Here is a 14,568-nt window from a genome sequence, read left to right on the forward strand (position 1 = left end):
TTGCTGCGCATGCTCGCTTCACTCACACGCATATATTTCTTTCATAAAGACATTTGTTTTCTCCTTCATGTCCTTCTCCTCATTTCTTTTACATCCACTATTCATTTAAGAATAGCATCCGTTTTGAAATATATCTATAAAGCATTTAGAGACGTCATTCAGATGTATTAAGTGCTATATAAAAGCGGATTTATCTACTATCTTATTTCTATTTTCGGTCAATGAAGTATAATTGTCACTTCATTTTCCAGGTCAGTTCACAGGTTTGAACAACTCACTATATGTCTTTCATATCTATATTTACAATTTTAAAGTACTATATTATTTATGTGCACCGTTAAAGGGGAGGTTAACCCTGATATAACTCTGTATTTTTTTTAGTAAAGTAAGAAAAAAAAGTAATGAGATAAATAGCATAATGACAGTTTGGCGAAATTTTTTAACAGATAAACGAAGTTGTGAAAAGTTTTGTTCTGTATCGTCGTACGCAAGCAGTTTCCGGGGGAGCGTTTCATGAAAGGACTTGTCAGACGTTTTATCCGACAAGTCCTATTTTATCCGACAGTTACCATAGTAACATTGCTTATCAACCAATCAAAATCAAGGAAAGATGTCAGATCTGACAACTTGTCGGACAAAAATGTTGATGAAACGCTCCCCAGGATATGATGTAAAATCCAGACAAAGTGTTTTTCTCAGAAAATTGAGAAACATCATTCAGGAACATCATTTCACGAACGCCTCTAAGAGCAAAGAAAAAATAGTCTTCATGGAATATTGGCCATTAAAAATTTAATTTATGGATTTTGTTTAATTACGTGTATGTATGGCTCAGTTGTTCCCATATACAACGTCTCATGATCCAATTCAAAATATAACTATTCTTTGATAAGTTTTGGGTCACACCTTCACTTAATATACATGGCTGTCTTTATTTTTCTGATGTCGTTAGTAAAACCATCTTGATGCCAGGATGTAGTTCCCGTTTAAGGGTGAACGCCGTTGAAGTTTTAATGGTGATGTCGGGGGAAGAGCGTGACTTTATGCACAATAAAATAGATTGACGAATCGATTATCATGATTATACTGGGAAAAGATTATTTGAAATGTAACTTAAATTTTAACAGTACTAGGTGCCTTGTAGAGAGAGAGAGTATTGTTATTGTATTGGCAGCTGTATGAGGTTTTACCTCTAAGAATAATCATGTAATTTTTTTAATGTATTTGATAACTTTTATTGTCTGTTTAAGATAAATGGAATAAAATCGAATTGTGCCTTGATAAAGATAAATTTACAATATATTTGCATTACACAGTCTTAACTGCAGACTTATTTTTTTTAGTTTTATCCGGTAGATGCAGTTTGAAATACTGGTTATCATCTATTTGATGACGACATTTATTCACTACTTATATGCCATGGTATTTATGAATTTATGCAAATCTTTATAAATGCCTGAACACATGAGAAGACGTCATAAAAAATTAGACAATTTCAAACATTAATGAGAGATGGGTTGTTGTCTCTTGGCATGTCACTGTAAGTCACTTACAGGTATTTCAATTTGCCATATTCACTTGTTTAAAATGAGTTTCCTGTAATGGGAATTCTGGAAATCGAATTGTTTGAAACAATTCCATTGAAATGAGGTGACGAGTATGTCTAATAGGAATTCAGAAAACAGTTGTTTAAAACGATGTGCCGAATAGTTTTAGTATAACAAAATTGACTAAATCAAAATGGGATGACAAGTAATGGACATAATGCAAATCAACTTGTTTAAAACGGCATTCCGAATACTTTTGATATCAAATTGACTTAATTGAAATGAGACGACGAGTAGTGGGAATTTATCAAATCGACTTGTTAAAAACGAGATGCCGTATATTTCCAATGTAACACATTGACCAAATCAAATGAGGTGACGAGTAATGGGAATAATGCAAATGAACTTGTTAAAATGAGATACCGAATAATTTCAACTTATCAAATAGACTTAATCAAAAGGAGGCGGCGAGTAATGGGAATTTTTCAAATCAGAATATTTAAAATGAGATGACGAGTAGCTTTCCAAACATGAGATCGATAGAATCGAAATGAGGTGACGAGTAATAGAAAATTCAGCAAATCTGCCTGATTAAAACGAGACGCCGGATAATTTCATACAGCGAATTGACATGTATATCGAGTTTTCAAGTAATGATAATACAACACATTTACGCATTTTAACAGATGACGAGTAGTTTTAATAAGCTAATTTTCTTAATTCGTCACAAATGTGTCATATTTTTTTTCTTCATAATGTCCCCAACACAGTTAAGCTTCCATGATTTACACTAAGAATTCCATTGAAACTGTACTTGAAACACCGTATTCATTTTGATCATATTTCTATTTATTGCATATGTTTATGAATATTTCTGAGTAGATACATGTTATTTCGATGATCTATTTTATGTATATACGGAATAAAGATATCATCATAAATGAGACCGCCGGATGCGCTCCATTTCTGTTTTATTTCAATTTATTTGCCTTTCGACCTGCAGAGAAAAAGTTCAACTTTAATTTGGGTCGTCCCCGCCTCCTCCCAAAATATATGTATATCATTGCACCACCCCGATTTTTTATTTTCATTTTTGTTATATATATATATATATTTTTTTTTTTTTTTTGGGGGGGGTGATTATTTTTTATGTTACTATATGGAACGTCATTTAATGGTGAATTAAAATTCAAAATTTGCATTTTTTTTATACATAACATCTAAAAGACCTATACGTCATGTACGTGCCAATGTGATGATACCTAAATTGGAATGGTGGTCGAGTGGTACGTGGCGATGGTATTGGAGATGATAGTGATGATTATGATGATGATGGCGATGATGATCGATGTGGTGATCGATGACTGATGATGGCGATGGTGATGGTTATAATGGCAATGATGATGATGTTGATGTTCCAGGCTTGCATTAGCAAAAGCGATGAAGGCAAGATCCTTCGGTGCGTCAGTGCACCTCAATTTTGCTGCCCTTGAAAATTTTGCATTTCTTAGTTGGTTTTGGCAATTTCTATAAAAAAAACACACAACGATGCAAGTATTATGCAACCATTAATTCAATTCAACAATATCAATTAAGGAAGAAAAAAAAATGGTTCCCAAGGCCTTTACTGCCAGGATTGGACAATGTAATTGAGAATATAAGACGATGATAATGATGTTGAAGATGATGATGATATGATGATGATCGTAATGATTATGATGACAATTTGATGATGATTATGATGATGAAGACGATGATGATGACGGTAATGATGATGACGAGTCGATGATGAACACGACGACGATAATAATGATGTTGATGATGATGTTGATGCACAGCAAAAACTGTGGTGTTAACCGGTGTACATAGAGGACCACACCAGTTACACCCCTGTTAAATTGGTGGTGTTAGTTTTACACCTATACGTGTTATTACAAAACATGGTTGTTACATTTACACTCTTTGGTGTTATGTTCAATCTCTAGGGTGTAATTTCAACACCTCAGGGTGTGGTCCTCTATTAACACTAATTGGTGTCAGTTTTAACACCATAGTTTTTACAGTGTGGTGATCGACGATGATGAGGATATGATGATGATGATGATGTAGAAAAATATTATAATGATGATAGATTTTGTGATGATGATGGTATTGACGATAATAAAGATGATGATTATGATGATGATGAAGATGATGACGACGACGATGATGATCAGTGGTGGACCGTGACCCGGAGGAGACAAATCTTGGAGGGGCACAACATTGTTCACAAACAATTCAGTGCCCCAGTCATTGTCTCCTCCGGGTCACGGTCCGCCACTGATGATGATGATAATGATGATGAAGATGATGATTGATGGTTTAATGACAGGAGAGAGGAGAGGATGTTAGAAAGCAGGAACGAGAACACGTCAATTTCCATTTAAAAAACATGCAGATCGAGATAAAATGATAAAAAGGAAATGGACAGAGGAAGCAAAATGAATGAAAGATGGATAATGCTTGAGGGGGGAGGGTTGCTAAAGGGAAGAGATAGTGAGACTGTGGATGTAAAAAAAATCAAACAAAACCCCCACCACAATAAAGGAAGAGGGGGAGCAATAATAGACTTCATTTTCATCATGTCTCCGACTAGACTCCAGTAATTGAACTGCGCACGCGCAGTTGAGACTGACTGAGACTGACCCTTGGCTTACTACTATTACTTCCGCCTAAAAATAATAATAAGAAAGTAAACAAAATATGAGATTCGCGAAGATGGAGTAAGAAACAAACCAGAGAAGAACCGAACTGTGAATTTGTTTCAAAATACAACTCAATACCCAGTTTATTATGGCCTAACAGCGACATTCAACTGAAATAAAGACATGTACCAGCCACCGCCGCATCCGAATTTACCATATGGTGAGTCCTTTTCAATCGCTTTGTGAGAGAATTCAGTGATGCTGATGAACTTGAGTTGGTGATTCGTACGGCAAGCAGTGAAGCAGCTGATTTCGTGCGCTAGTTGTAGCATGATGATTGTGTGGTGTATACAGTCATAGTGAGATCATTCATTGATTGAGCGCATACATGTGCACATGCATACGGGAATGCGAATGGTAACAAGCATGGATGGATGCATGATCATGATGATGCAGGATGCATCTCTTTACCAATTAATTAGATACCATGTTTACTAAATCTCTAAATCAGTAGTATTTCTAAATATATTTTGGACATGTATGGACCATTTGATTTTGATCTAGATCTGTGTACCGTTACTACCGTATGTATGTAGATCTAGATCACTATATAAAAAAAAAATTAAACCTTTTTTTAGGTTGAGCTCCTTATTCCACTTAACTTAATCTTATATAGGGAGTATTTTTTTTGGTGCTCGGCTCACTCAGCCATTGATTCAACTTTAATATTCTTGACTCAACCTGATTTTATATAATACTTTTATTGGAAGAAAGGAAACTGGTAAGCTAGAAATTACTTCAGGCAGTATTGACATCTTTAAAGTTTATGACAACAGATATGGTTCATTTTCTAAAATTCTATTTTGGCAGTTGCAAAACACAGATTTTTAGTGTAAAGTTAGTATGAAGGGGGGGGGGGGGAGGGGCATGTCTTGTCAGTGCACTTAACTATTTTAGTTAGAATTTATTATCAATTTCATTTTATTTCACAAAAGTTTTCAGTTGATAATGTTCCTTTATGAGTAGGGCCTAAGTTAAACCAAAAGCTTTGGTCTCTGTTATGTTGGTTGTTCCGCTGAACTCCGTTGGCTCCACTCACCAAATACAGAGACCGAAGTTCTAGCTCAATCTGTACAGGGACTCAATGGCCATTAAGTTCAGATATAACTGGGAAATGAAGTTGGACTACAGCCAAAGTATGTCACTGTTTTGTCCCCTTTTATGTTTATTTTTCCCTGTATTGGTGCATTTCAGGCCAAAACGAAATAATAATCCTTATTTGGTACATTTCTTTTAATAAAATATTTTCATGAAATAAAGTAAAAAATCGATGAGCCCCGTTGGGGGATTTGCATGGTTAACGGTGGCTGCACAAAAGCGAGCCGTCTGTGTACGAGGAGCAATAATTTTTTTTTATGTTTAAAAACTCCTTGAAGCAGTTGGCTGCCAACTGTCTAGGCCTATAAAGTGTGCCATAAATCTCATAAAACTAATAATAATTTGAAAGAAATATGATTTTCTTGGAAAAAACCTTGGCCAGTCAATTCCAGAATGAATGAATTAATGGTGCCCCATGTCTGCAACCCCAGTCACTTCACACACAATTCTGGGAATTCATGAAAAAGGCTGCATTTTGAGGCTGTCTCATGAAATGCATGCAATTCTTTTTTTTCCACATCATTTTGAGTCAGATTTTTAAATGAATACCTTTCTAATTTTCTATGTATTGCATGGATAAAATTTGTTATCGTTATCTTTTTTTATTAGAATCGTGCAGATAAGTGTGTGTGTGCAGACAAGGGCACTGTACAGACTCGGGGGGGGGGGGGGGGCCTTACCATAACTAATGCTGTTGATCATAAATTCCTTTGGGTCAACACCAGTGCATATAATTAATTAAACAAGGTATCTTTCCTACCTATGAGAACTTGACTGAAACTGGATTTTTACCTTTACCATCTTTACCTTACTAGAATAATTTCTTTTCACTTTCAAAGAGTCTATATCTTGTTTAACTAAATAAAGAGATTATTATTTTTTTTCTGAAAGGCAAGGCACAAGGATGAAGCCGTAGGCCCTATAATCAATATAGGGCCTAAATGATGACTGTTACCACATTATTTTGAGTAAATATGGTATTACAGTTTGTTTCTTTCAATTCTGATTTTTCAATAGACTCAAAAATCTGTCTTTTTTCAGGAGTTTTTAAATATGGAGGTGGCTAGTCAAAGAAGGTACATGTAGTTTCAGTGAAACATCAGCAACGCATTTTATCAAGCCTGAAGCTTTGGTCTATTATTTATATAGCATGTAAGAGTTTTTTTTCTAAGCGCTTTGCAATTATTATGCCAGCTATCAGATCCTGGCATGCCCGCACACAATTTATGCACTTTCCCCACTCTCTGGGGGAGTATTCCAACAATGCCCTTACAAGTTTGCTATGCATATTACATCTAGGCTTTTGCATCCCACCTGGTACCCATTTACATGTAACACCTGGGTGAAGAGTGGCAAAGTGTAGATTGATGCCAAAGAATGCTAGGCCCATTTGGATGCAAACATGCATTACAAAGCGAGTGTCCAAACTGCGATGTCACAACGCTTCTATGAGGCTGTTCTCACTACGTTCCTAAAACTAGTTTACTGGAAACTAGTTTAACGCGTAGTGAGAACGGTCAAAGCGGTCTTGGAAGCGATCTTCCAAACCAGTTTGGAAAACCACCTCGCGATGTAGTTTTCAAGATCGCTTTGCCTCGTTAAACTGGTTTTAGCGTAAGTGAGGACACAACCGTTCTTCGGAAAGCGATCTTCGCACATTTTGAGCGCACTACTCCACACAACAGGTGAAGAATGCCTATGCTGCGGTTTCGAATCTCGTGCGAAACGTTTCACCCCTACTGAGAGGGTTTCCATAGCAACAAGAGCGCTTTAGGTGAAGTGATTTTGAAAACCACTTTCGTGTGATCAAGTGAGAACGCTAGCAAAGCGATCTTCCAAAGTAGTTTCCTGAATCGGTTTCCAGTAAACTAGTTTTAGAAAGCGTAATGAGAACGGCCTCTATGATGCTTTCGAAAAGTAGCTGAAAAATTACAGTTGTGAAGAATGAGTTCAGTTTTAATTGAGACTGATATTAGACTCATTGAAAAGTTCCATCAAATATTAGTTAGCTTTACAATTTTCAGTAAGCTTTTAATGGAACCAAGTTCTGGTACTTAGTGTCAAGAGTCAAGTATGATGTTTCTTTGTCTTAGCTTTAGAGCCTTATTAGTCTTGGGTAAGGTAGAAATATAATTCTCTAGATAAGATTATATCCTGTATAATTATTTGTAAGTTCTAAATTTCTGTGACATTGAAACACAGTACAATCTTATCTGGAACAGGTGTATGCTGCCTCAGATCACTCAACTTTTGACCTTGTTTATCTATGTAGCTTGGCAAGGCAATAGGCTTATAGTTAGTATTAGTATCCATCGACCATGATTGGCATAGGTCTTCTTGATCAACACAACTCAGCTTTCCTACTGCGCAACTCAGACACCGTTCTAACTATCCTTCTAAAACTAGTATACTGGAAACTGGTAAGCTAACATGTAGTGAGAACAGTCGGAAGCGAACTTGGAAGTGATCTTCCAACCAGGTTCAGAAAACCACCTGGAGATGTATAGTCTTGAATATCGCTTTGCCCTGTTAAACTGGTTTTAGTGTAAGTGAGGACACACCGTTCTTTAGGAAGGGATCTTTGCACATTTTGAGCACGCTACTCCACATGAAAGGTGTAGAATGCCTACACTGCGATTTTGAATTTCGCGTGAAACATGTCACCCCATTGAGAGTGCTTTCTTAGCAACAAGATCGCTTCACGTGAAGTGATTTTGAAAACCACTTTCATGTGATCAAGTGGAACGATAGCAAAGAGATCTTCCAAACTGGTTTCCTGAATCAGTTTCTAGTAAACTTAGCGTAATGAGAATGGTTTCAATGATATTTTGCACAGTAGGCCTATGTGTTACACACCGAATAGCAATTAATTCTTCCTTCTATTTAATATCAGTCATTCCAGTAGGGCCATGGCATGTAACTTACACGTGACATTTACCATTCTAACTAAAATCTGTTTCTCGAAATGAGCAAAAATATTATGTCCCACTGTAAAGGTTCAACTTTAAATTTTAGACCTGAAAGTCTATTGCCAATAATATATGTAACTGTAAAACAATGATAATGATACGAACTGCTAAATATCCATTAAGATTTCATATTCAAACACATGTGGATGACTATCATAGGAGAACTTCCTCACATTGACACAATATGGAAACTAATTGATCTTAATTATGAAAAATTATTATAAAAATGCATGTATTCATATTCCAATTCAGGCATTTCCAAAGGTTCTCCTAATTTTTTGCAATGATTAATCTACTGTTTGATGAACACTCTCTGTGTATTACTGCTTGCATTTTAGTTTTTGTACATTGTTTGTAATGATTGTATGAAGCTATTAATATTGTATGAGAATTGAATAAATGATCAATCAAATGAAAGGTAACTACTTGAATATTTTTTGTAAAATGGGCTCCAACTCGATAGAATTACCCATAAAACTATTGACTATCCTACAAGCGGGTATTTTCCTTCTTTTGTTCAATTGTAAAAATTCTTTTTTAGATATATACTTCACCCAGATCGAAATTCATGTAACTTGCCAAATATGTAGGCTACATGGCGACTCGTTGGGGCGAATTGGACACTAAGGGGGGCTGAATTACCCTTAGTCCCGTGTTTTATATTCCATTGTTTGGGTTTTCCCCACTACAGTACTTGGCATGATTGCCATACCTGTGATGTTGGCATGTGGCCAGTGAAGTATTATTGCATGGTTATGCTTACTACATCGTACATTAATGTTGAAAATTGGCAAGACTTGTTGCAGGTGAAACCAGAGTAAACTTTTCAAGAAAAGCATGGCGTTTGTACAACCAGTGATCAATCAAGGTATTTTGTTCAGGTGATGCTGTGTGTTTTGATCTCGTTTGCCTACGGGTGTCAAATTACTTGAATAGTTATGCTGACACAGATTCTTGTAACTTATTATAATTGAAGTTTCTCAATAATATGATATCACCTTTGCCTTTCTGTGATGTCATTGTAGTTCATGTTTTTTATCATTAGAAGTAGTTGTTATAGCTTGATCATATCATCCAACTGATCAGATGACTTCTAACTGGCATGTTTATATATTATTGTATATTGGAGAGATTGAACAGATTCAAAGACTTGTATTTTTATGATAAATTTTAGGGCCCATTCATTGTTTATGTGATAACAATATCAGGGGCTTTTTAATGATAATTAATGTAAAATTCAAGACCCTGGTGAGTGGTGACCCTCATGCAAAATGAAAGTTTATGACAGTAGATGACTGAGCACCTTCACATGCAATTTTTTTCCAGTTGTTCAGTCATGCGTAACATTACGAACAGCTTTGTGAAACATAACATGAAATTCTGTTATCCAAATACATGTAAGTGTTTACTCTGAAAGGTATAAAGGTTTGATTTGAGTTTTATTTGGAATTGAATCTGTTTTTTCCACTGTTTGTTTTCATTGACAATTCATATTTTTAATACATACCTGATAAACAAAGAATAATTTGGGATTACATGTTAAAGTTGAAAAAGCGTATAAAATGTCTAGAAAAATAACAAAGTACATGATTTTGGAAAAGAGGTTTTTTCCCAAGAAATAAAAGTGGTGGAACCAAAAGTAAAAGCAGGACTTGTATTTCTTAGGTCCCTGAAAATATGAATGGTTTAATGATATTTTTATGTACATGCACATGTACATGAAAAGTGTTATGTCTAGAAAAGTTAAGTATTCAATGATTAAGTAGGGCCTACAGGTTGGAAAAAGTTTCTGTGAAAAACAGAAATGGTGGAACCTTAATTAAAAGCAGGGCTTGTATTTCTTAGATCCCTAAAATACAAAGAATTATACTGATAATTTTATTGTTTTTCATTGAATTAGCTCAGAATTAGGTAAGAAATATTATTGTGAGCAAAGTTTTTGGAATGAAAAGTCATTTGATATGTTGCCATGGTAACCAAATAGATTATATATTTTTTGAAAGAGAGTGCAATTGAGTGATGAATATAGTCATGGCATTGCACTATTTACATGTATATAAGAATTGCCCATATTGTCAGCTATATGTACATGTAGACACCAAGGTCATAGAATACCATTGCTTCTTACGAGACTACATATTCACATGCAAATAAAGGGCTTGCCCGATCTACATGAGAGATGCATGCAGATGTTCAATTTTTTATTGCCCATTTTTAATAACAAATACTCAATGCATGGCTTTATACATTAATAGAATATTACAGTACTGTACATATGTTTTTTTCACTTGTGTCCAATTAGTTCCTTGTAATCTCCTTTGTTCTTTGGCTGATTGAGGAAGGAAATAGTTGAGATATTTATTGCTATTGTGCACCATTATGAAGGTAGGAAACCAATATCTTTAGCCCCCCCAAAAAAAATATATGTTATCATCATTCGACCCTTTGTGATGTGCTGGGTCATTAATGGTTTTTATTATTATTTTTTTTTTAGCAGACTCAAATTTTCAAGGGTGCCATTTTCAGAGTAAATCTGAATTTAGAGTTGTCAACATATTATCTGCTACATGTATAGAAAACACTTTTTAATGGAGGAAAGGGGTCATTCTCAATCAGTGATTTTCAGGCTTTTTTTAAAACCAGGTTTAAGAAATAAGTGGCATTACTGAATGCTATTGCAATATCTTTGTGAGAAAATGTCAGATTTGGGCAAAGAATTTGCTCAAATTTCTTCTCTATGACTTTTAGAAAGCACTTTATAGATATGTGTTTTGAATTTTTACTGCATAAATCAATCATACCATACTTGATTTTCTTTATGTGACGGCATAGCAGTGAAGGTATGGAATAAAAATCTGTGGTACGTACTGACCAAGCTTTCTGATTTGGGGCTTATGAGGGCAACGTAACAGATTTTTAAAGCCATTATCTTTCAGCATTGATCAATATTGATTTCAGTATGGGACAATATGTTATTGTTTATTATTATTTAGATGTAGGGTTTTAGAGGCGCAGATATATTTTGATGTCTTGCGAGGTTGTTTCAAAGCTCACATATTGAAACTGATCTTAAACGTGCATGCCTATGAAAACCATGATATATATCCACGGTCCTCATAAGTCATCCCAAATACATCGTAATCTGATGGAGATGTCCCTATAGCAGGCCATATTTATTTTATTATTATTTTTGAGGGGGGCTACTTTGTATTATTTGATAGCAAAGAAAACCTTTGCTTTGCTTGAATACAAACATGTAGATAATCAATTACATGATTTGAATAAATTTGTTTATTAATGAATAAATGGATTTATGAATGAAATTAGATTTTGATATCTAATTAAGTATTTTGACAACTTTGAATAATTATAGAGTTGGTAGACAATAGACAATTAGAAATGATGAATGAATTTAAAGATATTTGAATGAAAAATATCTCTCTCAGTATGCTCAATTGTTCATTGATTAGTTTTACCCAGTGGCCCATGTTTGAGCCATGTTGGTTTGTCGCGCCGTTTGGTAGGGTTTAAATATATTTCAGGTATAAATATATTTCAATTAGATTGTTCGAATGTATATGTATACCATGCATATTCATTATGTCATTTGCTTATTGTTATGTTATGCTGAGCAAAAATGATTACACTTGTATATATTTTTGTTATTGGAATGTGGAATAAATCAAATCAAAATCATTTTCATATTTCTTATGAACAATGATCATCATATATGAATCGTCTTGTCGTTATCTGAACAACATGAAAACTTTTTGAAAAATAATAACAGCAAAAATCACCTAACCCAAGTTGAATGCAATTTTTTTTTAATCAGTATACATGAAGCCAGTTTAGGGATACACTACAGTTTATCCCTAATCATATTATAGGCCTAATGGACCTATAAAGTCAATATACTCAGGGTTATATTATTAAATATTTTATCTATAATCTTTGTTTATAATCTTTATAAACAGGAGTGCCGCCACAGTTCCCCCAGGCACCTATCCAGCGGCCTCAGACGGGCCAACCCCCTCGTCAGACGGCCATCCCCGCACCTATCCAACCCCAGCAGACCACCCTCCCGCCCATCCCTGCAGGCCCACCCGGTGCGCCTGCCCCGCCTGCTCCTGCAGGGGGCCCGCAAGCTCCCCGTTCGGACCTGGTGGCCCTGCCATCCAGGCCTGGGTTCGGAGAGGACGGGCGTCCCATCGTGCTGAGGGCTAACCACTTCCAGGTCAAGATCCCGTCAATTGAGATCTTTCACTACGATGTCACCATCACGCCTGATAAATGCCCTCGTAGGGTCAATAGGTAAGCAATCTTTTAGCTCTGTCTTTCTTCATGATATACATGTATATTGAAAGTTATACCAACATTAATATCTTGAAAGTTTTGGAAAAAATTGTTCTTTTGAGCAGTGAGTCAAACTTTTTAGCTTATTTATTCAGAGCTGCAAACTAGTACTGGTTTTCAGTAATTAGTACTGAAAAATTAGAAGAATACTGATGGTCTCATGCAAATACAGATTTCATTTTGGTTATAACAATAAGTTATCCTTTGGTATTTCTTTGAAAATAATGATTTCCTCATCAAAATACTGATTTTCACTTTTTTCACCTTTCAAAATATTGAAATGTTCTTGTTCAGGTTGGCAGCTTTGTTGGCAGCTCTGCCAGAGTAGATTTTGATACAAATTGAACTTTGTGAATTTGTTATGAAAGATCTTGAAGAACTTCAAAATCAATGCAATGATTGTATTTAATTTTTCCCAAAACAGGGTCCCGTAACACAAAGCTTAACACAAATTTCAGTGAGAGCTTCAAAAAACAAGGAAAATATGGTGTTTGAAGTTTTAGTTCACTCAAGCATGAGATGTATTCACTGTTTAAAATGTGTGAAACTTTCAAGCAGTCCAGAAAAATATGGTGTCAAAGAAACTCTGTATGAGTTGTATCTCGTCTTTTATTAAACTTTACAATTTAGAATTTTGACAGTAAAAAAAAGAATTACTCTTTTAGTTATTAAGCTTATTTCATTTTACTGTTTGAAGACCAAATGATTATTTTAGCTATTTACAGAGCTGCTGGTTTGGAGATCACAATTGTCTAGAATGCTGTTAAAACCTTGTATCTGAAAAATCAAAATATTTTGATGACAGCTCAGAATAAGCTTGATTTTGTGATAACATCAGTCACAGCCTTCTTCTGCCTAGAAAGTGTCCTTGACACGTATCCGGAGAATGTTTTCACACAATATAAGATTACCAACATTACCATGTGGCTGAAATACAATTTTCCTATGCAGCCTTCGACATTGTCAAATTTTTATCAGCCCAGCTACAATTACTCTTGATTTACTTTTGTTGCTACAGGGATGTGATTGACACGCTGGTGACTGCATACAAGGCTAGATACTTCCAAAACAATCTTCCAGTGTTCGACGGCAGAAGAAACATGTACTGCAAGGAACAGCTACCTCTAGAAAATGAAAGGGTGTGTTTATTTTTCTTTTTAAACTTATTCTTACTTGTTCAGGTTTTGATTTGTATGAAATATTCTTTGGTATCATTTTAGATAGGAGGATTATCATATTTCCTGCTTTGATGTCAGTTGTAATCTCTGTCTCTATATTTATATTAATCCTATTTTTCTCTTCCCAAAATGAAATTATTGCAAGAATTATACATCTACTTTTTGAGACCTTTGTCGGAATTAAACTCTATTAGAAAATGCATGGATGCTAATTTTAACAATGTTTTTCTACCTGTTAATGAATAGAAAATTTGAAAAAATATGTTTATAATATGAAAATTGAACTTTTAATATGATAATCGATAGATAATGTTATGATTTTTAGGTTACTAGGCCTTTTCTGATTGAAATTACTGTTGTCTGTAATTGTGAGTGACATGAAGTGCAATGTCGCCCTCTACAGGTTGAACTTGAAGCTACATTGCCTGGCGAGGGGAAGGACAGGGTGTTCAAGACTCAAATCCGGTATGTGGGGAAAGTGAGCTTGTCCCTACTGGAATCTGCACTGAAGGGAGAGATAGAACACATGCCGTACGATGCAATACAGGCGTTGGATGTTATCATGAGACATCTCCCATCAATGAGGTAAGACACCCCCTCTGCTCCTGAATGGAATAGGCCCTACTGTGTGGTGAATGTAGAGTACAGTGGGGTATACCATTTGTTGCTGAGGGAAGGG

At 35.2% G+C, this 14,568-nt stretch overlaps 1 protein-coding gene across 3 annotated transcripts in view; it reads left to right on the forward strand.

Moving 5' to 3' along the window:
* The first annotated feature begins 4,215 nt into the window (after window positions 1–4,215).
* Window positions 4,216–14,568, forward strand: part of LOC121420475 (protein argonaute-2-like) — a 30,325-nt gene continuing 19,972 nt past the window's right edge. For all 3 annotated transcript variants that reach the window (XM_041615124.1, XM_041615140.1, XM_041615132.1), the window contains exons 1-4: window positions 4,216–4,451; window positions 12,333–12,669; window positions 13,730–13,850; window positions 14,293–14,474. In XM_041615124.1, coding sequence (XP_041471058.1) covers window positions 4,415–4,451; window positions 12,333–12,669; window positions 13,730–13,850; window positions 14,293–14,474 — 677 coding nt within the window. In that variant the 5' untranslated portion in view covers window positions 4,216–4,414. The remainder of the gene's footprint in view (window positions 4,452–12,332; window positions 12,670–13,729; window positions 13,851–14,292; window positions 14,475–14,568) is intronic.

This window comes from Lytechinus variegatus, chromosome 1 (assembly GCF_018143015.1).
Source record: "Lytechinus variegatus isolate NC3 chromosome 1, Lvar_3.0, whole genome shotgun sequence".
NCBI classification, from domain to species: domain Eukaryota; kingdom Metazoa; phylum Echinodermata; class Echinoidea; order Temnopleuroida; family Toxopneustidae; genus Lytechinus; species Lytechinus variegatus.